The sequence below is a fragment of the Phodopus roborovskii genome, unplaced genomic scaffold, assembly GCF_943737965.1.
Source record: "Phodopus roborovskii unplaced genomic scaffold, PHOROB, whole genome shotgun sequence".
In the NCBI taxonomy this organism is placed as follows: domain Eukaryota; kingdom Metazoa; phylum Chordata; class Mammalia; order Rodentia; family Cricetidae; genus Phodopus; species Phodopus roborovskii.
The window spans coordinates 5038426-5065734 of NW_026125543.1; the positions used below are offsets into that span (position 1 = coordinate 5038426).

General features: G+C 38.1%; 2 protein-coding genes across 3 annotated transcripts in view; one reads left to right on the plus strand and one right to left on the minus strand.

Moving 5' to 3' along the window:
- Med12l (mediator complex subunit 12L) overlaps positions 1 to 27309 on the plus strand; it is a 324235-nt gene that overhangs the window by 241011 nt on the left and 55915 nt on the right. The window contains exons 16-22 of the mRNA XM_051177003.1: positions 10528 to 10675; positions 15622 to 15740; positions 16349 to 16492; positions 17994 to 18157; positions 21623 to 21754; positions 26124 to 26351; positions 26923 to 27064. Coding sequence (XP_051032960.1) covers positions 10528 to 10675; positions 15622 to 15740; positions 16349 to 16492; positions 17994 to 18157; positions 21623 to 21754; positions 26124 to 26351; positions 26923 to 27064 — 1077 coding nt within the window. The remainder of the gene's footprint in view (positions 1 to 10527; positions 10676 to 15621; positions 15741 to 16348; positions 16493 to 17993; positions 18158 to 21622; positions 21755 to 26123; positions 26352 to 26922; positions 27065 to 27309) is intronic.
- The window catches only part of P2ry12 (purinergic receptor P2Y12), a 41361-nt gene continuing 15657 nt past the window's right edge, over positions 1606 to 27309 (minus strand). Inside the window, exons 2-4 of one of the 2 annotated variants that reach the window (XM_051176996.1) lie at positions 10290 to 10571; positions 5199 to 5365; positions 1606 to 3565 (exon numbers count right to left, since the gene is read on the minus strand). In XM_051176996.1, coding sequence (XP_051032953.1) covers positions 2511 to 3554 — 1044 coding nt within the window. In that variant the 5' untranslated portion in view covers positions 3555 to 3565; positions 5199 to 5365; positions 10290 to 10571 and the 3' untranslated portion in view covers positions 1606 to 2510. The remainder of the gene's footprint in view (positions 3566 to 5198; positions 5366 to 10289; positions 10572 to 27309) is intronic. The other variant, XM_051176997.1, reaches the window with a different exon arrangement.

Here is a 27309-nt window from a genome sequence, read left to right on the forward strand (position 1 = left end):
CACTTACACCAAATTTGGTTTCACTTAAAAAATGAACTGGAGATGTGAGGTGTGTTTATATATGTCAAAATATTTACAGCTGGGGATGGGGACATGTTCTGTGTAGAGTGGGCATTTGATAATACTGACATTTTAGAATGTGAGCTTTGAGGAGTTTGTTTTGCTTTGAGATAGGGTCTTTCTTTCTAGCCATGGCTCACCTGGACCTGGCTAATAGACTAGGCTGTTCTTGAATTTGAAGTAATCCTCTACTTTACCCATTGATGTTGATACTATAGGCATAAGCCACTGTCACTACTCAGACTGTCTTGAATAGGTTGAGGCTGATATAAGAGTGTGTGGTACCTATTGCCTTTCAGTACAGAAATCCAACAGTGTGATGTAGGGCTTAATCTAAAATTTCATGCTGTGTGTCATAACTATAAAACACAGGTAATTACAGACATGTTGCTGGTTTTTTGTTGTTGTGGTTGTTGTTAAAATGCCATAATCCTATCAGTACTCTTTGTCTGTCTCTTGTAGAAAAATATCACAGTGAATTAGGATAGCCACAAAAGGAGGATTTTCCAGGTAGCCTTTATCCCCTGCAGTCCCCCATCATGTTCACAATGAACTCATGGGATCTTGGTGAAGAGTTTTCACACACTTCTTATTCTACACTTGGATGGTTTAGGGGATGCCCTGCCCTTTATTTGTTTCATATGCAAAATAAAGTTTGATAGCAGTGGTTGATAGTGAGATTCTCCTCTGTTGCCCACACTCTGGTATTTTTATAAAACCAAAAAGGGTGTGCTAATAGAAGAGTGAAGTACTGTTGCAGAAATGACAATAGCTCTTTGTTCTGCAGTCTGTGTCATAGAATGCACCTCCTTTTCATTACAGTGTTGGATAGTGAACCCGGGTCCCATACATTGCTAGGCAAGAGCTCTCTCTGAGTTGTGTGCCCAGCCTGCACATGCACATTTTTCACAGCCTCTACATCTCCAACATCTTATTCTTACTGCTGCAGTGCCAGAGTAGAAAGTGCAGCTACTTGGGAGCAGTTGCCACATTAAGAATTATGTATCCTTAGTTTTGTACCAAAATGTAACTTGAGAGTTGTATTGGGTTTGTAAAACATTGAAGTTCAACAACCTTGTCTATACTGTAATATACCCTTTTCATTTATTTTGCATGATATTTAGATGCTATTTTCTTTACCATCTTCTGCTGGAGCACCACCCTAAGGAGCATTCATAGTTAAGACAAATGACTTGAACTTCCAGACATTGTGTTTATAATAAAGCTATCAAATATGACCCAATTTGGATGCTATTGCCTACATGCGTAAATCAAAGTGTCACATCACATCCAATAAATATTCACCAGTTCTGTGTGGATTGTTAATAAAAATAAAATGAAATATGAAATCTGACTATATTTCACCTCCTTTGAAATTACATGAGGACTTAAAATCATGGTGTGACTTTTCTGAAGAGACTGAAGAAGAATATGTAATAAAGCTGTCCTGACCAGAGTTCTTAAATACATTTAATTAGTGTAGGGGAAGGTTGAGCCATTGTTTCTAAACTTTTGAACAAAGAAATTTCAACAAACAATACAGAATAAATGCAATTTCTTTATATTATACATGTGATTACAAACAGGTAATGTCAAATAGTTCAACCAATTTTCTTATTGGTAGAAGTGAGATGCAATTTGGTAACTATAATTACTTATCTTTTTTATTATTAAGAGGTTTTTTTTTTTTTTCAAGCAGCAGGCATTTTTAAAGCTGATTAAAAAAGAAGTTAAGTGCCAATGGTGGCACCGTACTGAGTAAACTCAGAATCTTAGTGAAATTGTTTTCTCTAGTGTTAAGGAAATATATATATATATATTTATATATATGTGTGTGTGTGTGTATACATATATATATATATTTACACACACACATATATATATGTATGTACATATGTATATATATTTTTAAATATTAGAATGTTATGAAAGTTTACAGTCCTTAAGTTAATGGTTTTATTCGCTATAGCTGTTCTTTATGGAAAGATAGGTCTATGAACCTCTACCATCTCAATGAGCATTTATAATAATTCAGAACTCATCCAATGCCATTTCATTTGCTTTGAGTGTCCATGGGGTCATTATTGTCCTTGTTGCTCTAAATGAGAAGTCAGGAGTTACTGGTTACTGTGCTTAATGTATCAGATCAAACATAATTTTTCACTTATTACAAAAAAAAGTACTGAATGGTAATGGATTTTAAAATGACAGTGGAGATTACATTTCATGGTTTCAGGAACTGGGTAAACCATTAGTTTTTTATGGGTTGTGGGTTTCCTTGCAGTATAGCAAGAGGATGCAATTTATTTTACTATACTCATGCACATAGAGAAAGTAGGTAAAGATTATTTCCCATTAGCTCAGCTTCTCTGAGTGTTAATATTTTTCTGTGGTGATTTTCTTGGAGGAGTCTGGACACTGCAGACAAAAGCAGCCCCCTGTGTCACATTTTACATTGGGGTCTCCTCACTTGGGTCACTACCTTCCTGTCCTTTCTTCTTGTTTTCTCTAGAGGGTGACACAGGATTGGAGCACCTCAGCATTCCTATCAAGGAATTCCTGAAAGACTTGCAAAGGAAAAAATAGATGAATGGGTCGAGGCAGGCATTCAAGGATGTCAGCCACAAGGTGCTCTCCTTCACATAGAACAGAGTGTTTTCAGCAGCACAGTCAAAGACAGCCCGGGTTTGGCTCAGAGTGTAGGGAATCCGTGCAAAATGGAAGGGAACAAAACAAATGAAGAACACAGCAATGATGATAAAAACTTTGATATTCACCTTTTTCCTGGGAACTTTGCCTACACCCCTTGTTCTTACATAGGACCTATAGAGTTCTTTTGTAATGAGACTGTAACAAACAATGACAATTAAAAAATTAATCCAGAAAATGACTTGACAAATGTAATTGACTATTTCATGCCAGACCAGACCAAATTCTGACTTCAAGAAAGAACATTTCTTTATGTTCTTATCTTTCGGCCTCCTGTTGGTGAGAATCATGTTAGGCAGTGAGAGCAAGAACATGAAAGCCCAGATGACAACAGACAGGATCTTTGCACCCAAGAGATTGCTGGGGCTGGAAGTTTTAAATGGTCTGGTCGTCTTCAGGTAGCGGTCAATGGTTATCAATCCAAGGAATGATATACTGATATACATTGTAAAATAAAACGTGACTGAGGTGACTTGGCACACCAAGGTTCTGAGAGGTCCGGCTCCCAGTTTGGCATCACTAAGAATTTTGAAAGGAAAAGTTAGAATCATGAGAAGATCAGAAATGACTGTGTTCTTAAGAAAAATAATGAAGTTGGATTTACTGCGGATTTGAAAGAAAATTCTCATCGCCAAGCTGTTCGTGATGAGTCCAGCAAAAAACAGGACGGTGTAGAGCAATGGGAAGAGAACCTGGGTTATCTTGTAGTCCCTGCTGCACAGGGTGCCATTCCCAGTTGTGAAGGTGGCATTGGCTGTGGTGGTGTCGATATCAGGCATCTCCATTGTGCTAGCTCCTGTAGCAGAGAGAGGGAGTGTGATCACATTTAGTCACAGGTCATTGGTTTGCTAGTTATTTCTGTACATAATTTTCCAAAGTACAACTTTGCTTAAAACATGAGTTTTCCTATCTTTATGGTGTCAGTCGGTAGGAATTAATAGAAAACTGAATCCCTGAATATTCCATCTAAACAAATATTCCATCTGTAGCAAATTAAGATGATATGACGTACATTGCATGGGAGCCTTGTGTTTGTTTTGTTGATGTTTTATTTTTCTTAACACATTGTCCCCTTAGTATTCAGTCTCCTCTTTTTATTTAGGAAGCCCGATGACAAGTATGCTAGTAATGCTTTGTTTATTTCTCCCTCTTCTTCTCTCAAGCCTTGTGTTTCTGTTTATGGCTCCTTTTTCTTCTGACCCCATATTCCTGGTTTCACACTTTAGTTTCATTGATGAATTCAATGGAGAAGTGATTGGTTATGAGTTAGAAGTATAAATGAAATACCAATCAAAGCATTTGGTATGAAATCACTGTTGGGAAGTTCATTCAATAAAATAAGTAGAACAGTATAGAAAATAAAAATCTAAAATCTTTTCCTGTGTATTGGGAAATGTTTCTGCCTGTTCTCAGTCAGCCATACAATCATATATTAGCCTTACAGAGATTTGTTATTTACTTTAGATGATTTAACCCATGTATTTCTCATTTTCAAGTTGTTCATTATGTTTGAAGTTTGCATATGTTTTTTGAATATCATTCATTGTGAATCCCAAAACAGTAACAATAGTAGAAGAAGGCAGCAACAGCCTTTACATGTGTGACCGTTACTTGACAGTTCACAAAGCAGCTGCCAGAACATCAGACCCAGATTTATGACATATTCAGTGGTAACTAAAATAAAATAACAGAAATTGGTCCTCATCTGATTTCCTAGGTTACCACACAAGAGACAGCTCAAAGAGTGGCAGTTGTCTAGGATGTGTTACATATGGCATTTAACTTGGAACTTAAGATGTCACATAAAGCTTTTCACATTTCCATCAAATAAAATTATTTCTGATAAAACAAAATTTCTCATTTTCAAATATGATTAAAATCCCCACATAACTCTCATACAAGATCTAACATGATAAATGAAGATAGCAGATTTCTCCCCCAAATGTTGATGGAATCCTAGAGTTACTGAAAATTACACAGTTAAGAATATCACCAGGAGTGTGACCTCTGCTCTCAGCACCTCAGAGCTGAAGGAGCATCACTGAGTTCAGCCAGCATTGCTATCACTAGTTCCTTTTGTTTATCCATTCCTCGATGGTTCTAGAAGTTCTACCTTAGGAATGCTTATTGTGCACAGTAGGTAAATTTGTTAGCAACTTCCTTAACATTGGGAAATCCCATTCCTTTTGTTTATATTTAATTCTCATTTCACAGTCAAAAACATCAACATTTCTCCATGCTTGGCGTATTTTTACTGAAGAACTTAACCTTCTGTACCACTAAGACATGTATCTTAGTTTTTATTAACTTAATGTTATGCAAAATATATGATTCTGATCTTATGAATTGTTATATAAGGTTTTCAGTTTTAAGAACAAACTTGGAAAATATGCACATTATAAGTCTGTCAAGTGATAATGTCACATTACCTGCTTATCCTGTTGACTCTGAAGGATTTCGATGTCTTCAGTAATACCAGTTAGTAGAACTTGCAGACAGGCATCTGGTATTTTTCCCCCTGGTCACTCAGTTTAGTTGCCAACGCCCTCTGTGATAGAGAATCTGCTGAGTTTTCAGCAATGCAGTCTTGAGTGTCCTAGAGAGAAATAAATGGAGAGGGGAAGGAAGAGCATCTCAGTAAGAGATTACCTTCCACTGCACAGTCAAAGCTGTGCAGACACCGAATCTGTCTGTCTTTGGGACTTCTGCTTTTATCTCTTGGGAAATAACGGGGCAAAGGTGTCTGAGAAGTTATCTCTCTAAAACCAATTTAAGATATTGTTTTTTCTTTTTCCCTAAAACCTTTAATAGAATTAGTAAGGTGGAAGGTTTTTGTGTTGTTGGCAGGAGGCAGGGGGATTTTCCATGCAAAGTTGAGATGAAGTCTTCTAACCTTGTTCCTGGGAGAAGGGTACAAGCTTGCTTTCTTGGACAGCTGTTAACCTGAAAACAGTGTGCCCAAAATGGATGAGATGTTACTGTCTCGCAAGTAAATTCTATTATCTCAAAATGTGTGCTTCCTCAGGGGCAGTGAGCCTTTTGCTTCTTGTTTTATCCTTGTTCATAATGTCATTACTTAAAGTCTGTGTTTGATTAACATCTTTATGGGCAAAACAGCACCATCCCATTATAAATTATTAGGCTCCAAAATTATATTAGGAAAGAAAGCAGTTGTATCCATTGCTGTGATGATTGCATGAAGCAGCCTTCATGGTAGTTCTGAATAGAACTTAAATAATGAACAATGTTTTCTTAGTATTAAGTCTGTGGGTAATGATAATATCACACAAATCACTTTTGTATCACTATTATATGCAATTCTTTAACTTTTATATTTAAAAAGGCACAAGATACACTTGGAGTGAAATTATTGAATAATTTGTTACTGTGTTACATTTATATGAATATTTATGGCTCTTTCATTTTGAGAAAAACAACATTCATTGTACACATGCACAATATTTCCAACTGAAATGGCTTTCTATCTGTAGTGAAATCCCTTGGAGGAAGTAATATTTTACTTATTCTGAATTTTGAGTGTGTGTACACTTGTTAACTGGATTTAATGGGATGAAAGTGTGTTCTGGCAGCTCAGCATCACTTGAACATTTTGTTTTAGAATGTGCATCTAGGGCACCTACCTTGTCTCCATGGACCAGAGACCCCCATTTGTTTTCACCTCCCTCCATGTAATGTTCAGGTACACTAAGGCATGAGGACCACTGCATTAAATAGACACAGGACTTTCATTGCCACCAAAATTTGAAATCAAGTTATCATTCTCACTCACTTCAGCAACATTCAGTTGCAAGCTAACTGCAATATTTCCATCATCTAGAAAGAAGTATTGATTTGATTTTAAGCTTTTGAAGAGTCTATGTGGTTATTCTTACCTTGATATAAACAAAGCCAATTAAACTGGTCTTACTTGCTGACTTGGGCATCTGAAATACTTTTTTAAAAAAGCTTTATGCTTCAAAATAATAATTGCCAACATTTGATTTCTCATAGTTCCATGAATTAACCCACTTTTATTTTATCAGCCAGTACTCGTTTTATCATCCATTTTTAATGAAGGAAACTGAGTAGACAAGTCAGGTTAATTAGAGACTCCATCCCAGCTTGTATTGTCTCACCCAAAGCCACCTTTGTTCCTGAGACTATCCGCATGCCATCTCTGTGGTCTCTTTCCTTTTTGGGGCTCAGTGAGAACAGAACGGCTAAACTGGCTAAACTGCCTTTTATCAAAAAAGCACTATACTTGCCTTTATACCCAATTCTATCTAAACTCTGGGATATTTATAGTGTTTTTGAAATCTCTGTTGAAACAAGTCTTGGCTGTGAATCAGTCTGCCACATTAAGAGAAAATCAACTCACCATTCCTACATTATACTTCCCTACTAAGAATATAGATTTTTCAAACCCCTAGAACATTCCCAGTAAGGATTTGAAGAATAAAAATAGCTTTGACCTAAGTGACAACCACAATATCTCTCTCTGAACCTTCTCACATTTTCTTATTGGGTCAACTGCCAATTTCCCCTTTGATCATCTGACCATGAAAGTCACTAAAATATTTAGGTAGAAAGTGTCTCATCCTAAAACTGTGTACTATCATTCTAGCAAATCATGTCACCCTCCCCCTGTAAGTAAACAACATCATCACATACACTTTATAATAGCATTATTGGGAAATAATACTAATCTGGACTATGGCCCATTACCTTCTTCCTCTTAATAAGCTGTTCTGCATTTCCATCCTTTGAGGCCTTCTTTATTTGTGCCTTAACTTTGGAACAAGAGTTAGCTGTTTATTACTAAAATTGGGTTTTCTTTTTTAAGCTCTTTCTTTACATTCAGCATGTAGTAAACTTGAGTCACTTCTGCGGCCCTCTGCCCCTCACTCCTTTCATAGAAGCTCTTCTTCAACCATTCCTTCCTGCTGTGCTATCTTCACAACCACTCTGGAGAAACTTCTCTTTTGAGGTATACACAAGATTTTAGTAAAACAAAACAAATAAACACATTCCGTATAGAGGGATACCATCTCAGCCTAGACACATGGGGGAGAGCCTAGGCCCTGCTCCAAATGATATGACAGTCTGAAGATCCCCTATGGAAGGCCTCACCCTTCCTGGGGAGCTGAAAGGGGATGGGATGAGGGGCAGGAGAGGGAGGGGAGGAGGGAACTGGGATTGGCATGTAAAACAAGCTTGTTGCAAATTTAAATTAAAGAAATTATCAAAAAAAAAAAAAAATAGACATCACATCTAAACTGACTCTGCCTCTGTTTGGCCCCTACTGAACTATTGGTTGATGGTCCCTGTTGTGTCTCCAAGCCTGATTTCTGGGCCTTGCATGGTTAGAACATCTTAGTAAGTAAAAAAGCACAGACATGTATCATTTTAACGGTTTGCTCCTGTTTCCACTGTCTCTGCTACTTGCTTTTCTGACCTAAGTATAAAGTGGAGGTTTTGCACCTCTCTTAGGACTTTATGCTCTCCTTACTTCCTCAACCGTGACCAACATCTGTACCCACATCAAACCAAATACACATTAACCATATGCTTTCATGTTTTCTGTCCAACAAATTTTTTCATATTGATTCAGTGAAATCCACCGTGATGCACATTCACAGATTGGACCCTGATGTCTGGTCCCTTTCTCCATCAGGTGCTTGTTAGATTCTGCTTTCTGTTCCTCATCCCCTCAACTAAGACTTAGTTCACCACACAAAAGTGAATTTTCTATTGGTCTCTCACTTATTCAACTTCCCTAGCACTTTAACAGCCAACTGTTTCCTACAAAGCGATTTTGTCTTCTTTCCTTCCCTCAGTCTTCCTGAGGGACCCTGAGGGAACCATTCTGGTTCCTTATTCTACTGACTTCCTTTTTGCTTGGTAAGCTCACCAAGCATTAAGGGCCAACTTGGTGCTTACTAATGAGGATAATGGTGGACTTGAGAAGACAACCACTATAAAACAACAACCTAGAAAATAAATGATTTATGTCTGATGAATTCTCCAACAGTTCTTACCCTTCCTAGTCCCTGTGTGCTGAGGCTATTGATGGGGTCCTAACGCCCTACCTGTAGTCAGATGTCAGCAGTTGAGATCATGCATTTTAGGTGGCAGGGAGAGCTTCAGCAGATCTGTGGGAACTGTTTAATGCAGTACAGTGTGGGCTCTGGGTGTGGGAGGAGTAGAAGTCTAGCATATTAGCTGTGAGCACACACATATACACATACACATATACATATATATGTATATATGTATATACAGTGCTCTTGGGCATTGCATGTTTGTATGTCTTGGCTATTCTCACAAGGCTTTAAATAGAAGTTGGCATTAGCCTATTATTCAGAAGAAGAATCTGAGACCAGGATCTAGGCTTATTACCCAGGATTATGAAGCTGTTGAGTTTCATGACTAGGACACATTCCAAGCTCTCTCAGTCCTAAGCATGATACACTGCAGGGCTGTGGCTGTCATGACTTGTTATTAGTATGTCGATGTTTTATCTTTCACCATCCCTGTTTGGACATCTTTAGGTCTATTTGGATACGTGGAACATTAAGAATTGGCAGAGGGGTATAGAAAGATAAGTCAACAGAAAATGCAAATGTGTGTTCTTTCTAGCACAGTGTAATTGAATTGTAGCTTGAAGGAAAGTATATAATTGACAGAATTGGAGAGTGAACCTGGTGCTTACTCGCCAGTGGCAGAAGTAGGCATTTGTTATTGTTGCTGTATGCAGAGAACACACAGAATTCTATGTTTAACACTGCAGTTCCCCTTTCTGAAGGGTTTGTCTGTTGGTAATGATAAACATGTAATTTTTTTCCCCTGGGAGTAGTTCCTTAGGATAAAAGGCCAATAGGAAAAGGATGCCTTAGCATGGGCAGAGTTGTACAAAGAGTAACAAACGGGTAGATGATATGTTGAAAGATCTAGTTGAAAAGTAAATAAGTTCACTTAGGAAATGGAAAATAAAAGATGTCAAGTAGAAATCAGCATTGAAAAGCTTGAGCCAGTTTTAAGAGTTAGACTACACCTTGGACAGTTATATTTGGCTAAGGGTAAATCCAGCTCCGTGCTAAATTCATATTCATTACTTAGTGACTCGGTAATGTCTTTTCTCACAAAGGAAAAAGTAGTGCTTGGATTTACCATGATCATTTGAGGTGTCTAAAATAGAAGAGGACAGTGAGCATCTCGGATTATGTATTTCTAGCTACTTAGCTTACACCTAGTGATCCTTACAAGTTCCTTTTTGTCATCTGGAAAAAATACTAATATATCTGATACAGCCATGATGAAGTAAGTGTAGTATCCTTTCTTGAAGGTACTTGAAGGTCCTAGCAAGACTTTTATCCTATATATAAAACACATACTATTGCTGTATATCTAACACCAAGCTCACTAAGGAAATGATATTTTCCTTAAGAAAATAGTATCATCATTTTATGCCATGTTCACATTTAGACAATGAAAAAAATCTTTCAATAGCCAGAACTTACTCTGTAAGGTACGCCACATCAAATGCTTCAGGTCAGCTGACACTTTATTATTTTTTACTTTAGCATGTTCCAAACTGGAAAAACAGGGTGGTGCCGATGAAGGTTGTGGTGTGTTGCAGAGCAGAGAGATGCCACCACGGAAAGTGGGCATGGAGAGGCAGTGATTAGTGTGTTTCCGGAGAATAAAATGTACCCCCAGCCCTGCAAACTGGTGTCAGAGGCATTTGCTGTTTTTCAGGATGAATCTTCAAGTCATGAATGTAACCAGCGCACAATCCTTCTCTATGGAGTCGGAAAAGAGCGTGATGAAGCCAGGCATCAGCTGAAGAAGATTACCAAAGATATCCTGAAAATCCTGAACAAGAAGAGCACCACAGAATCAGGGGGTAAGGAGCCTCGGGCCCTGGCTCCCAGTGCATTTGTTTGTGTTCCCTGTTCTCACAGGCTTTATCAAAGTGGACCACATCGTCACTGTGACTATTGCTGTGACTATTGCTTCCTCCCTTGAATGACTGTCACACTGAAATATGAATAGGCACATTTACATCTTAAGGTCTTGTGTTCATTACTAGCAACCTTGGTATCAATTACCCACCTTCTGTAGGTAGATAGAGTAAGTTTTGTGTTTTTTCATTTGTGTACCATCTTTTCTGTAGTCACCACTGTGGATGATGTACTGAATAACGAGATGAAACACTCTGCCTGCAGACAGTCAATTACCTTTTCTTTGCATCATTTTAAAAGCAGGTGGCTTGCTTTTTCCCCGTTCTCTCATATTTCACATTAGAAGCAAGTCATGATATAGTTGATGATTTCATGTTATTCAGCAAGACAGTGGTGACAATAGTCGTGGCTAAGTCTGTCACCAAATAATTCCAGGTGAAAGAGGCAATTTGATCTTAATAGTAATGCCTTTTTGACTTGGAATGTTCTTTGCCTGTTATTTTCTTATAGTTTCTTTTTTTTTTCCCAGAGCTTTTCTCTTGCACTGTGTCATCCATCACATTACATAATTGGAGTGCTGTTATTATCTACTTCATATTTGCCCAGTTACTCTTTTTGAGGTTTGCATCATTTTATAGCCATGATTTAAAACATGGCACTATTTGATCTTTCCCTCTCTCACATTCCAATAATATAAAGGAGGAAAAGGTTTTCATTTGCCATGTGTAGAGCTGGCATTCCTACTTGAGCTTTTGCTCCTTGAGAAGAAACAGCTGGGAACCCTCCCCGTTCTTATGACTTTAACAGGATACACTACTAGGGCTTGCTTATGTAATTTTCCTGAAAGTGGAAATAATTGAACTCGATTATATTTCTGTCATCAGCATGGGTGTACTTGCTTGTGCACAACAGTACTACAGGTCTATGTTTCAGCCTGTTTTCTGAAGCTCCAGTGTCCCAGGGAGAGTCTGAAGCTAGGAGAACACAGTGGCCCCTCATGTGTGATCTTTATCCTATGTCCTAGCTCCTTTTCCTTGCCAATTCAGGGCCTTCAAATACACCAGCTTTATAAGATATGACCAAGAGCTGAGGAAGGGAAATGAAACTGTCTATTGTTGGCTTCTTGTAGCCCTTGAACAAGAAACTGCTCTGTCTAAGAAAACTATCAGTAGTACTGTGTTCTCTCAGAGAAAAGAGGAAATGAGTTGCATCAGAAGATTGAATTTAGAAGCCTTGCAACTAGCTAGAGAGGACTTTCAAACCAGCTTTTGGTATAGTTGGAATGAGGATAGGAGGCGCTGAGGCCTACAAGAGGCACAGTCATGCTTGATTTATTCAATTAGTGTGGAGGGCCTTTGCAGAACTCTGAAATCTCTGGTTTAGAAAGACCACAGGAGGTTGGAAGAGGAAAGAAGCAGTGTGGTGTCTTTTTTGTTGAGCTTCTTTCCTTCCTTCATTGTTTTAATGCCGGACGACCATCTGTTTTGTCTTTGTGCCAAACCCTTAAGTAGACACTTCTTGCATACAGATAAAAAAAAGAGACATTTGCTGTTCAGCATTTAAAAATATCAGTCACGTAAACACTACTTCAAAGTGGCATCTCCAGAGGGGATTTTTTTTCCCCTTTCCTCTATTTTAACGATATTAATGTCAGATACAGTGTTATGCATTTGGTAAACAGTCTTCATTTTAAGTTATTTAAGACTTTGTTTATATACCAGAAGTTAGCCAGCTGTACTTGAGGCTAATGGAAATTTGTCCTTACATAGACACACACACACACACACACACACACACACACACACACACCCTACACCTACCTTACTTAGCAGAATGAAAACTAGTAAAGGAACAAAGAAAACACTCTTAGACTAGCATGTGTCTTGTTGTTGGGAAAAGCAAAACTTAGATTTTTGAGGCACATTTGAAGACACAGGGGAACCAGCCAGGCTTCTCTTTGGGGATCTGTAACATGAGGTCTTTTGTTGTTATGATTTATCTTTTTCAGATAGGGCCTTCTGTTTTCCAGGCAGACTGGAATTTGGGGGAGATTACCTAGAACTTCTGTTCCACTTGTTTATGTCTCTCACAAGCTAGGATTACAGGCTTACACCACCATGGCCTGTGTATGTGATGCTAGGGACTGAAGCCAGTCTGTGTGCATGCTAAGTAAGCATTTTGCCGACTGAGCTACCTCTGCTCCCCCTAACTTAAAGCTCCAATAACATTTCCTATTAACTACCAAGAATTTAAAAGCTTAAAATTTTAATGTAAAAATTAAGGAGTAGAAGAGTACTCAATAATGTGTGTCATGAAAATAAGAAAATAGATTCAAAAAGCCTTTCTACTAAAAGTGTGTTGTAACTTGTGCAAATGACATTGATATCTTTCATTTACAACCACCACTAAATACCAGTAAGTATTTCTAAATTGTAAGACTTAATTATATCTTTTTAGTTGAGCCCTTATGACATTGCATGTCAGTAATGGAGCCTGTTCACATAAATGAACTATCTGTACTAGCTGTCCTATCTCTGCCTCCCAGTGCTGTGATTAAAGGCAGGAGTCACCACTCCAAGCATTGTGTTTTAAATGGGTCCTGGAATCTGCACCCAGAGGCTCATGCTTGCAGGGCAAGCAGTTCACTAACTGAGCTGTCTCTCCTGCCCCACATGCCAGCATGTATTATTAATTTATTTATTCTGGTATCACTATCAGTTGCATCAAATTGAAACACGAAAACTTGGTTTGTTTTTGTATTTGGCTTAATGTTCAAAGTGGAGTCTATTTTTGATGTAATTTCCTAAAGCATTACATTTGCCATTAGCCAAGAATTGTGGAATAGCACGGAATACTGCTGACTTCTTATGCTTTCAGTAGAGAGATGAAAGACATGTGCTGTCTGCACTAATGTTTCCCACACGAGACTGGGTCACAGAGCTCCTTCTGAGTTGCTGTTGACCATGTAGCACACAGTGCTGGTAGACATCCTGTAGGCCAACCATTACTTTCAGTTTTCAGGTTTGTCTTTGTAAATCCATAGATGCAATTCTGTTTCTAGCTACTTTATTGTATTTTGTTCTTAGCTGTGAAGAAAACAAGAGTTCCCCAAAGTAAGCAAAACTGTGTAAATTTCTTTATAAATAAATATGCATATGTATTTAATTGATTTAGAAAAATACTAAGGTGAGGTTAAAACCTATAAAATGGCTCAGTAGACAAAGGAAGTTGCCAGCGAGCCTCATGACCTGAATATAATTTCTGGAGAAAGTTTCTACACACTTTCCTCTGCCTTCTCCACATGTTCCATGTTGACTGCAAAAGAACATATAATAAATAAAGAATAGATAAATTTTAAAACCTCAAATATGGCCTGTTTAATCATAGTGGGCCTTGGTGCTCCCCCATGGAGCACCATTTATTGTTTCTATTGTATTTTTAAAGTCAGTTAATTTCATAAAGGCACTTTATGATAGTAAAAATCTAGGCATTATTCACTGTATTTGAAAAGTATGTCATGTGTTCATAGATAAGAATAATATGTGTAAGAATTATTAAATTTTAAAACAAATTAAAATTACCTCCACAATAAGCCAATCTTAAAACATAATGTTGAGTGAAAGTTTCCACATACCCAAGATGGAAGATGTTGAAATCTTTTCCCCCTGGGGGCAGGGGAGGTGATTTAGAGTGGGATAGGTAGGCTTCTGAGGTATTATTTCATGATTTGGAACTCACATGAAAGTGCAGAATATATATGCTTTCTTCTATATATGCTATACTTCAAAAAAAAGGAGCAGGGAGCTTGAGTCAGGGAAAGAATGGAGGAGAGCAAGAATAGAGATACCATAATAGAGGGAGCCATTATAGGTTTGTAGAGAAATCTGGCACTAGGGAAATGTCTAGAGATCTACAAGGATGACCCTAACTAACAATCTCAGCAATAGTGGAGAGGCTACCTTGAATGCTCTTCCTCAATAATGAAATTGATGACTACCTTATATGCCATCCTAGAGCATTCATCTAGTAACTGATGGAAGGAGAAGCAGACACCCACAGCTAAACACTGAGCCTAACTCTTGGAATCCAGTTGCAGACAGGGAGGAGTGATGAGTCAAGGGGTCAAGACCAGGCTGGAGAAACCCATAGAAACTGCTGACCTGAAAAAGGGGGAGCTCATGGACCCAAGACTGATAGCTGGGAAACCAGCATAGGACAAACCCAGATTCCCTTATATGGTGTTGGTTGGGAGGTCTGGGCAGTCTATGGAGCCTCTGATAGTGGATCAGTATTTATCACTAGTATACAAATGGACTTTGGGAGCCCATTCCACATAGATGGATACTTTCTCAGCCTAGACACATGGGGGAGGGCCTGTGCCCTGCTCCAAATGATATGACAGACTCTGAAGACTCCCCATGGAAGGCCTCACCCTCCCTGGAGAGCAGAAAGGGAATGGAAGGGGAGTTGATGGGGGGAACAGGGGAGGACAGGGGGTTGCAGGAACTGAGATTAATATGTAAAACAAGCCAGGACAGGGGAGGTAACTCAGTAAAGTGCCAGGACACACATAAAAATAGCTGGGCATGATGGGGCACGCTGCTAATCCTGCTGTTGGGGGGAGGTGACTAGATATAGGCAGACCTCTTCTGCTCCTTAGCCAACCAGTCTAGCCTACTTGGTGAGTTTAAGTCAGTAAGAACCCATCACTAAATAAAATAAGATGGTGATATCACCTGAGGGATGACAACAGATGCTCTCCTCTTGCCTCCATACAGGTGTATAATAATATGTGAACATGCACTCATGCACATACATCAAAAAAGTGTCTTTAAAATCATAAAGAGCTTGATTTAAATGGAAGGTAATACATCTTATGTTTATTTAGTTGGGGACGAAGGACAGAAAGCCAGGAAGAACAAACAGGAAGTTTTTCCAATCCCGGAAACTGTGTTCACGAAACTCCAGCTCCTCTCATACTTTGATCAGCATCAAGTGACATCTCAGGTAGCTATTCGAGGTTGTTTTGTCACACATTTTGAATATTTATACCTCCTTAAAAATCTCAAGCAGTGTACTTGGAACCTTAATTTTTATAAAAGCTCCTTATAGACTTGGAAGCATCTCAAGCTTCAGTTTTAAGTGTCAGGTTATCTCCTTCAACATGTTTTTACTATGTAAGTACTTTTGCTCCATAATAATCAGCAATGTGCAAAAATAATTCCTAACTTATTTGCTTTATGGTATGCTGATCAAATGTCATTATTGGTGATGGAGAAACCTGTTGATGATTTAATTAAAATACTGTGAAATTGAGAAAAACTCCATTGTTCTTCAGTTAACACATTCCAGTGTCTGTGATTAACACTTCTGGATGCTTCCCCTTTGGGGTCACCAGTATATAGATTATACTGCAATTTGTCTTACTTGTTTTTCAAATCATGATTATAAGAATGCTGATTTGTATATGTTTTGATTTCTGTGTAAACACATTTTAACTTCTAAGTAGAATCCATGAATTCAGATTCATTACTTTAAAAATCAAAGTAATTTATCTAACTGAAGCATCACCCAGACTATTGGTTGTGTGATTTTCCTTGCTTTTGTCTGAGCAGATCTCTAACAACGTGCTTGAGCAAATCACAAGCTTTGCATCTGGAACATCCTACCACCTCCCTTTGGCTCACCATATTCAACTCATCTTTGATCTCATGGAACCAGCTCTGAACATCAATGGACTAATTGACTTTGCAATACAGGTGTCAAAGAGACTGTGTCTTTCTCATATTTAGGAAAACAAACATACCAAACATTGAAGAGTTTATCTTGTTTCTTTACATTTTTTATTTGTTGATTTAAAAACCAGGATATCACTCTAGTGTTCAACTGGTCTGAAACTTGCATCTGAAGTGACCTCCCTACTCAGCCTCTCAGTACCTGAGGCTACATGCTGTGACCTGACTTAAATTTATTTACTTTTAGAGTTATTTTATTTTCTGTGGATGGATGTCTTGCCTGCATGCATGCATATGTATATAATGTGTGTGCCTGGTGCCTGTGGAGTTCAACAGAGGTCATTGGTTCTCTTGGAAGTGGAGTTACAGATGCTTGTGAGACACCGTGTGGGTGTTTGGTATTGAACCTGGGCCCTTTCAAAGAGCAGACAGTGTTCTTAACCACTGAGTCATCTATCAAGTCCCTTAAAATTAATTTCTAACATGCTTAAGTGTGTAAAAAAAAACTGGTAGGTTTCTGAGGTTCCATATGATGCTTTAAAATATGTATGTGTTATGTATATTCTTTATATTAATTTAAACATACCTGTGCCCTCAAAGATCATGTCTTGATGGTAGAAGCTGTGGAGTCCCTTTCCCCTAATTTTGCCAGATATAGTGCATGCTGTAGAGTATCTTGCTCCTATCTAACTTAGTATGCATTGATTAACCTTTTCTAATTACTTCTCTACCCCAATTTTTTTAGTCCTCTTGGAACCTTGTCATGTCTTTGAACATGCACCCAGTTTCATTGTATGAAAACTGTTTTAAGCACCTAGTGTATCTTGAAGTGTTAGAGCCAGTCTGAGTCAACAGTTTTCCTGTTAGGTTATAATTGGTACTAGTAATTCACTGTCAGTTAGAACTACATTGACTCCAGGGTTTTTTGTTTCTGTTGTTTTGTTTTTGAGGTCTTATTATTTTGCATGAGGAATGATGGGGTACTATTTTCTCTGTAGTAGAATTTCTCAATGAAAAGCAAATATGACTTCTAAAATAGTCCTCAGAGTTTCATTTGTCCCACTGTAGCTATGCACATTTTAGTTCATTTATTCCTTATGTTAGGTTTGGTTTTTGATTATATAGTAAGTCCTAGCTTTATAAATAAGAAAATAGTTATTACTTGCATTACATTTAAAAGCAAGAGAAAAGGACAAAAAATGAATAAAGCAAAGCTAAACAAAACAACAACCAAAAAAAAAAGGAGGAGGAAGAAAAAATCTGTTGGTTCTTTAAAATGACCCAGTCCAGGATTTTGGACTATCAGAAAGTTTTGGTAACCATTTCAGCACAGTTTATATTCTGGTTGTATACAAATGACTGGCCAGACAGAAGAATATTTGTTTAAATTAGGAAAGACTTAGAAGTAAATAGTGGCAAAACTAGTGTGTTTTCAGAACCTGTGTAGAGTGAGTGCGCTGATGGTGCACTGAGGGGTTCTCCTGTTTTCTCACCTATATTTTTTGGCTTGCTTTCCCTGTTGCAGTTACTGAATGAACTGAGCGTGGTGGAAGCTGAACTGCTCTTGAAGTCTTCTAGCCTGGCAGGAAGTTACACAACAGGACTGTGTGTCTGCATTGTAGCTGTTCTCAGGCGGTATCATAGTTGCCTGATCCTAAATCCTGATCAGACAGCCCAGGTGTTTGAAGGGTGGGTATATAAGTGGCATCATTGTTTTTCTCTAATCTTAAGAGGTAGAATTCATAATAAAATATAGTGACTTGGGGAGAAAAATTGTACCGAGTTATAAGGAATAGTTTTGTTTTTAGGCTGTTGGTTTGAAGTTGTCTTTCCTTTTTCTTTATCCTTCTCTCATACAATATTTCCTGTGCTCAGCCTCTCCTCCCTCCCCTTCTCCTAGTCACCCCCAACCTCCTTTCTCCCTCAGATCCTCTGTTCCTCCATTTTCTTTCAGAAAAGGGCAGGCCTCCCAGAAATCTCATCTGAACATGGCATAACAGGATACAGTAAGACCAGGCACAACCTCATTTTGAGGTTGGACAAGGCATCCCAGAGGGAGGAAAAGTGTCCCATGAGTGCCAAAAGAGTCAGAGACACCCCTACTCCCATTGTTAGGAACCTCACAAAAACCCTAAGTTAAACAACTTGAATGTCATTTACTTTGACATTTTAACTGTCTTATTAAATATTCAGTGAAAGCAGATCTAAAAATGGTTTTACCAAAACTATTTCCTAGAGAAGGATCTATAAATACAGGGAGTATGTGTGATTGGTGCCTTGTTTACATACTATTCTCCTCTCCATCTCCTGGTCAGTCACAACCTTCTTCTCTGGGCTACACAACAGCATGGCTTGCTGAGAATAGGCAATGCCTTAATTATTCATCTGTTTTCAGTTTGAAGAATCAGACACCAACTAAGCTTTGCAACACATTTGCACTGCAGAACCGTGGTCATTGTCTTTCTAATTAATGGAAGCTCTCTGCTTGTGTCTAATAGACAAGGGTTTGTTCTACTGTCACTTGTGAAGTTGTTCTGAGGAATTGCCCATTGTATCTGCAGAAGACTGAGTTTAAAAGACAAAGAAATGCGAGGAGCTCTTACAACCTGTACAAACTTCTTGTTGCCTACTCCCCACCAGTCCTTCTTGGCCCCTTTATAAGAAAAGGCAACCTATTCATTTTTTTCTCCCATTTCTTCATTTGATTTTTTGTTTTTTTTTTTTTTTCTCTCTGTAACCTAATACATGCATTTAATTTATAAAAAGTATTTCTTGGGTGGCATCAATTTTACAGAGACTTTTCTTAGAAAACAAAAAATAATATTTTCATGTATTAATAGTATGCCTCATTAAAGAAGTAGAACATTTAAATCAGAAAATTTAAAGTGTGAGGCCTATGTATGTATATAAGGCTACTCTTCTTTGTATCGTTTAACAGGTACAAAATTTGGAAATGATGTGCCCAACATCACACAACTAATAAATCTTGCAAGTTTTCACAAGTATTCTTAACTGGAAGTTGATTTTTTTTTTTTTTTTTTTGGTCAATTCTATTGCGGTAAATAAGGATCAGGATAAACAAATAGGCCGAATAGATGTTTATTCAGGGAGAAATAACTTACAACCTAGACAGATGAACACCAGGAAATTCAACCCGATCCTCTCCTGTCCGAGTCAAGCTAGAAAGAGAGAGCGCCTCCCTGGCCCCCTCCGACCTCCTTCCTCAGGTCACCTCCGCCCATCGCTCCACCCCCCAATGGGCGTGGTCAGTGCTACAGAAGGACTACCTCACTACACAATTCTATTCTTTTAAAACCATTTATTCAATTCAATTTTAAAATAATTTATTCAACAACTCATTCATTGGTCATGAACTCATACTGAGTTAGAAAAGGTATTTCTTGTTTGGTTGTTCTTGTATTGTTAGTTTTAAAATGTTTTAATATCATTTATTTTAACACTTAACATGTGTTACTAATCATAAAAACCAGACTTGGGTTAACTTTGTTGTATCATCATCTTATGAATACAGCCCTAGTTTGCTTTTTGTTGCTATGTTGAATGCCATGACCAAAATCAACTTGAGGAAAACATCTATTTGTTTATCGGTTACAGCCCCATCATAGAGGCAAACCAAGACAGGACTCAAGGAAGGAATCTGGGTTCAGGAACTGTAGTGCTTACTGGCTTGCTTCTTTGGTTTGCTCAGCTACTTTTCCAATACAGCCCAGGATCATCTGCCTAGAGATGGCACAGGCTTCAGTAAACTGGACCTTCCTATGTGAATTAGAAATTAAGGCAGTGTCCCCCAGGTCATTCTCAAGTGATGCAGGGTTGTGTCAGGTTAACAGCTGACTCTAACTATGGCACATAGTAGGGCATTCTTTTGGTTAAAGTAGTAATTTTCCCCCTTAATATGACTGAGAATATCAGATCACAGTTTTTAATTTCTGGTACATGAAAACCCTACTATAAGATGAATGTAGCCATCCAATTGTATTTACTTATTTTAGTCACCGGAAAATTCTTTATTTTCCATGTCACATTGGGATTTGTTTGCTTCTATATAGCCAACAGATTAAACATTTGCTTCTCTCTTAAACTGTGATGCTTGCACCTGTTGCCCTCTTCTTAATGGCCCCATCTGGTGACATTCCTTTTGACTGGCTGGAACACTACATTGCCATTCCTTCATTCTCCCTGTATCCATCTCTGATGCTAGAGAATTGCTGTCCCTAATGGGCCTGCATGTGGCAGACTACCTCCCGATTTTCCTAGGCTGTCTTCTGAATGGTTCAGAGTGGTCCACTTTGCACAGAGAACCTAATCTCACCTTTCCTTTTTCTGCTCAGGTCACTTCTCCTGACAGTCCTCTTTGTACAGTGAGGGTGGTGAGTTTGAAGATTATTAAACCCTTTTTAGGGTTTGGGTCATCTGTAGCATTAGTGGTGACTGACATGTGCAGAGTTCTATGTCAGATACTAGGTGGTGTGGAGTCAGACGTGTCTGGATAGACCACAGATGTTCCCCTCTGTGCCATACTGACATCCAAGTTGTATGAACAGAGGAACCTATGGTTTTGAATGGAGGAAAATGACTGTGTTATTGATACTTTGGAAATAAAGGCATTGTTATAAAGGTTGCCTCTAAAGAGAATGGACTTTCATTTTTTACATAAGATAAACCAAGATGAATTTGCCCATAGTTAGGATAAACAAGAGGAATGTGATCCCAAACTATGAATTCATCAAGTTCAGTAGATTTCCTGCATTGGAACATTATTTCTTTCCAAGTTAGTGAACTTGGCAATCTTTGCCAACTGATTGAATTTGTGAAACTTCGTATTGGTGTGACCTTTTCTGCCTACCCTTTCCTGTGCGTTCTAGTCACAGCAGCTTAAGTCCTGCATGCATCAGAGTGCTCAGGAAGACCTTTCATTACTTTTGCTTCTCACTGACAGCGATGTTTCTGACTGTTTTTGTTTCAAAACCTGTCTAGTATTCAGCATAACAAAAAATAGGTTTTTTTTTTTTTTTGATGTCTGATACATATTTCCAAGTACTAAGTAGATACACTCTCACTTTAAAGAACCCGTCAATTACTCACATACTATCAAGACACATGCCTTTTTTATCCCTGTGTCTCTGTTCTCAGGTTGTGTGGTGTGGTGAAGCATGTTGTTAACCCCTCAGAATGCTCTTCCCCAGAAAGATGTATCCTGGCCTACCTCTACGACCTCTATGTGTCATGCAGCCACCTCAGAAGTAAATTTGGAGACCTTTTCAGGTGAGCAGGAAGAAAGTAAAAAATCACTGACACATTTGGTAAAGACCCCATTGTTGTTTATACCCTCTGTACCAACCAGAGTAAACTAATCTAAAGTATTTGATCACCTCAAGTCATTTAAACAGAATGTTAAAATACCCAGTGACATGGACAAGAGTGACTTTGGTTTATGTTCCTATTTTACTTTTAAAATAGAATGTAAATTGTAAAAGTCTGACCAGAGTCAGGCAGTGGTGGTGCACACCTTTAATCCCAGCACTTTGGAAGCAGAGGCAGTTGGGTCTCTGAGAGTTAGAGGCCAGCCTAGTCTACACAGTGAGTTCCAGGACAGCCAGGAATACACAGAAAAGCCCAGCCTTGGGGGAAAAAGTCTCAGAAAAGGCTCATTAAGTCCACACTTTTCTGTCATATCCTCCTTTGTTTTTGCATCTCCTCTTAGCAGACTTCCCGTGCTACTTTTGACTTTACTATTCTTCATGCATCATGAAATAAGGAAGTCTTGCCACTTCCTGGGGATTCAGTGAGGCTCCTTGTCTTTAATCTTCTACCACTTCCCAACCCAGTGTTTTAAAATGTATTTTCTAATTTTAAAATTAGTTTACTCTTTAGCAAATCACTTTTTCACATGTGGATGAGCTTGTAATAAAAGGCTAGCCCTTCTCTAAATGTCATCCAATCAACATTAATTAAAAGCAATTATTTGCATTACCTATTTTATACAACCCAGTTACAGTTTGACAAATATTGATGTTTGCAACATGACAGAGATGGACCTGTGTGGACTATGAGGTGATGCTGTTAAATATGCATGCAATTGGCCTGCTGGATATTAGGTCTTTATACTGCAACTAGTATCCTGCAAAGCCATTTACTCTTATCAGTTAATTGTGTTGCTTTAGGAACATTTTTTAAAAAATGCATTCAAAAAGGTTTCAGCTTAATAAACTTCATACTTTTATCTTCCCAGAACTCTGATTCAGTGTTCAGGTTGAATTAATTTTCGTGGTTGCTAGAGCCTCCTGTTAGAACACATTGCTGTTTATATAACTGTGGTTACATTTTCTTGAATAAAACCATTTTGTATTTCCCCTTAGCTCTGATGTCACTTAGAACATTCTTTTGGAGGTGTTTGCATACTTGTTTATTCATTTGTGTCCCCCCCCCATTTGATTGTCTATTTAAGTAGGATCCCCAATTCCTTTCATCCCTTACTTAGTTTTGTTGCTTCCATAGTCATCAGAGGTGTTAGATACTAAGTGATATTGAGGAATTTTAGATTAATACTTATAGGAGAAAGTAGTAATGTGTCAGAGAGTGTTGGGAATCCAGAAGGAATGTGGAAGACATGTCGGTTATGGTTTTCTGTTCTTCCTTGCCTGATGTTCAGTTTTCTCATAAGTACCTTGGGCTCTATCTTCCATGTATGTGTTGTATTGGATCACTCTTCAGTATCCCCATCACTTCCATCAATGGCCTCTCTTGGTTGGACCAACTTGCAGAGGCCTTCACCCTGGCTACACTGCCTTTGCCCAGACTCACTGTAGCATATTCTCAGCATGAATGCCAAAGTCATTCTTTCAAACCAGAATGGCTGCAATATAGTACTCAGAATTCTGATCTGGCCTTGTAAATGTGTTAACTTCTATCTCTCTTGTGCCCTTTCCTTTAGTACATTCTCTTTGCCCCCAGAAACCTCCTTTCTGGTCCTCACAACCAGAACACTTGCTGCTTGCTGCCACTCCTCTCCTGCTTGTGGTGCTTTGTCCCAGTTTGGTGCATGTACACTGTCACACACCATCTGTGGCCTTACTCTGCGCCAGCCTTGTTTTAAATGACAACCCACTTTCAGTCGGCCATTCTGGAAACCTCAGTATTGGCTGCTCCTCACACATTATGTATTTGCTTATGGTTTGGCTCCTCTCTGGGATGCAAATATCCCAAGGGCTTGTATTGCTCACTCCTTTATCCCAAAGTTTTGAAGATTACATAATTCTTAGTAGGCATTACTGCATTTTGACACAAGAACAATTTGCCTATGCTACCTTTGCTAGATTGCACTGCTGTTGACCAAAAGATTAGTTGTGTTATTGTGTTAATCTATAAAAAATGTTACCATTTTGTTTAAAATGATGCTTTGTAAAAATATTTGAATGAGTCTTAGGAAACTTTTCATGGGAATGGTGTAACAATAAAAATACTTCATTTTCTTCTATTGCTGCATTTTGAATTTTTCAGTTTATATTTCTCAAAGAGTATTCCCATTGAAGATGGTGGCCAGTCCATACTGCTCCTACAATGTAGTATTAGGTGGACTAAGTGAGTTCATTAAGTAATGTGCACAGGATTTATATTTGGGAGTCTTGCAGTGGGCTAAGGTGCTCTTGACATCACAGACAATGTATGCACTGTCCTCAAAAACAAACAGAAAAAAAAGACAGGGATATTGTGCAGTTGGATCTCTGTGGGGGATTAGGAAAAACATTTAAAAAGAAGTTAAATATACTATACTATTAGTATAGTAATAATAAAAGCTTTAATAATTTTATCTAAAACACCATAAAGTTGTTTAGGGAGGAAAATTGGAGGAAGCATAACACTAACCATTTCTATTGCAGCTTGAGCTCCCCTTGCGCCAAGCACTGTGCTGGGTTTTCCATTCAGGCTGTGAATTGTCAGAATCCCAAGAAGGAGAAGTGGGTTTCCTTACCCACAACTTGTTGCTCCTGGTCATTTTTGACCTATGATGAAGCTAGGACTTAAAACAAGTTTTCTGACCTCAGGGCATCCGTTGCTCTCATTACTGTATCAGCTTTTTACTAAGACATGTGATTACAGAAGAAACATGTCTGCATTTCTGGCTTCATTCCCTATGTGTAGGCAGCAGAGAGTGGGAGGAATGAGGGAATAGTCCTAATGGGAGCCAGCATATTATCAACACATAGAAGCTCCTCTTGGAAAGTGTGATAAAGAGAGAAGTCTAGAAAAGAACGGTACAGAGATTAGTCAGAGTTTAAAGAAATCCAGACGAATGTCCAGCCAGAGAGGCACTCCAGACAAGTGAGAATCTGGGGGGCAAAGTGGAGTAGATCTCAAAAATTAAGAAGGAAAAGTAGAGTTGTTTGAGCTTCTAAGATTTTTTAAATCTATGTGTCAACCTAATAACAAAATTTCATCGGCCAGAAATTTGATCCCAAAAAATGCCGGCTGCATAGCTCAGCTCTCAAGTAGGAAAGGGATGCTGCTTATGGATTTACGGTTCACAGCAAGAGGGAGAAGATAGCTGAGGGATTACATCATTGCTTCTCTTGTCTATGGAGAAATGATGGAGATTACATTCTTTTTTTATTTCTAATTTCTAGTATTTCATTTGTAACCCTCTATAAATTCTCTGTTGATAGTGCAAGCTCTTAGAACACGTTTGCTTGTTTCACAGAAAGCCTGGAAATACAGGATACAGCCCCAACTAGCCTGGAATTTATAGCCCTCTTCTTTTCGAGTGCTGGGATTAAGGGTGTATATGTTACACCCAGCTATCTTACATTTTTTCTTGTTGCTGAGAAATATGTTCTACATTTTTAATACTATAAAATGTGTTATCTATATGCAGAGTGTGAGCTCTGTGAATGCAAGATGTTCACCTCTACTTGAGACAGCTGTGGCCTAGTGCCCATAGTAGCTTTGGCACAGAAGCTGTGATTGGGCATACTATACCCAAAAGAATAGGATCTGGGGTTTGCAGTTAGTATTAAAACACTAAATTTTTCCTGATGTGTAATTGGATCCATTTTTATTCTTAGGTTATAACACTTTATAGCTACTCTTAAGAAAGAGACAAGAGGAAGCTGGAGAGATGACTCAGAGGTTAAGAGCACTGGCTGCTCTTCCAGAGATCCTGAGTTCAATTCCCAGCAACCACATGGTGACTCACAACCCTCTGTAATGAGATCTGGCCTGTAGGGATACATGCAGACAGAACAATGTTTATATAATAAATATAATAAATAAAATAAAAGGGAAAGAAAGAGTTGTTAGATGGCTTAGTAAATACATTGATGTTTTTAGAGCATATAGAAAAGAGCATGTAGAGCATTTAGAGCATATAGAAAAGATTAGAAAATAATTAAACTTAATAATTAAATGCCTCATTTTGTTTCCACATATAAATTTAAAAACTCTTCATTGAGCAAGTATTGTTCCCTATTGTATTCAATGCTGGTTTACAGATAATTTGAAATTAGTAATAGGAGGATGTGGATAGTCTAGGAAAGTCTTAGAGTTGTTGCCACTTAACATGTCCTTAAGAGAAGTGATTCTTCTTGGTTGTTTTGTTCTTTGTTTTCCTTTTGTAACTATTTTTTTCTAACCTTAGTAGTGCCTGTTCAAAAGTAAAGCAGACCATATATAATAACGTAATGCCTGCAAATTCCAACTTACGCTGGGATCCAGACTTTATGATGGATTTTATTGAGAATCCCTCGGCAAGAAGCATCAACTACTCAATGCTGGGCAAGATCCTCAGTGACAATGCTGCCAATCGATACAGCTTTGTCTGCAACACACTCATGAATGTGTGCATGGGACACCAGGATGCTGGCCGGTGAGTTTCTTTGCCCTGTTTGCATCAATAACCAAGGAGGCGTTACTTTGATATTTCTTTAGTAGCTACTTGAGCTCTCATTTGCTTTTCTTTTATTCCTGACTCTACCCCTGCTATCTCTTAATATCATTAACCCAAGAAACAGTGACTTTTGGATTCTTGGTTTGGCAAGGGATATTTTTTAGTTGTGCTCCATTATGATAACCATGTACAATTTTTAAAAGAATACTCTATTTTGATGTGAATTGTACTTGAGCCTACTAACATTACATAATGTCTTTAACTATTTATCCTGGTGGTACTAGGGATTGAACCCAGGATCTTGTATACAATCTCTCCAGCCCTGCGTCTTTAATTTTTCATTCCTATAAAATGTAAAAGTAGAGATCAGATTTATTCATAGAATCAAAAATTGCTAATTCACTTGTGCTAATTGTCAAGTGGTATTAATTACATCCTTAAATCTAAGTGATGCTTAATGGAAATGAAACATGTATTCAATGAAGAAGTCACATGTAATCATTCTAATGTGTACCAAATCACTTGCTTCTATCTTCTTTCTCTTTTCCAGGATAAATGACATAGCCAATTTCTCCTCTGAGTTAACTGCTTGCTGTACAGTTCTTAGTTCAGAGTGGCTGGGGGTTCTGAAGGCTCTTTGTTGTTCTTCAAATCATGTTTGGGGATTTAATGATGTACTCTGCACTGTGGATGTAAGTTTTCTCTTTATTTTAAAACTACAATTTAAAATGTAGCTAATCTCTTATTTTACTACTTAATTTACTAAACCATAACAAAGTAAAATATTTTTCTGTTTCCAAAAGTGACAAATGGTAGTGTCCATAACCATGAATTAAGTAAATTAAAAAGTCAGAATAAATAGAAGGAATGCCAGAATGTTCTATCAGCTGAGGTTTTATATGTGAATGGTCTCAGAGCTGTTTTGTTCTTTTCCGGC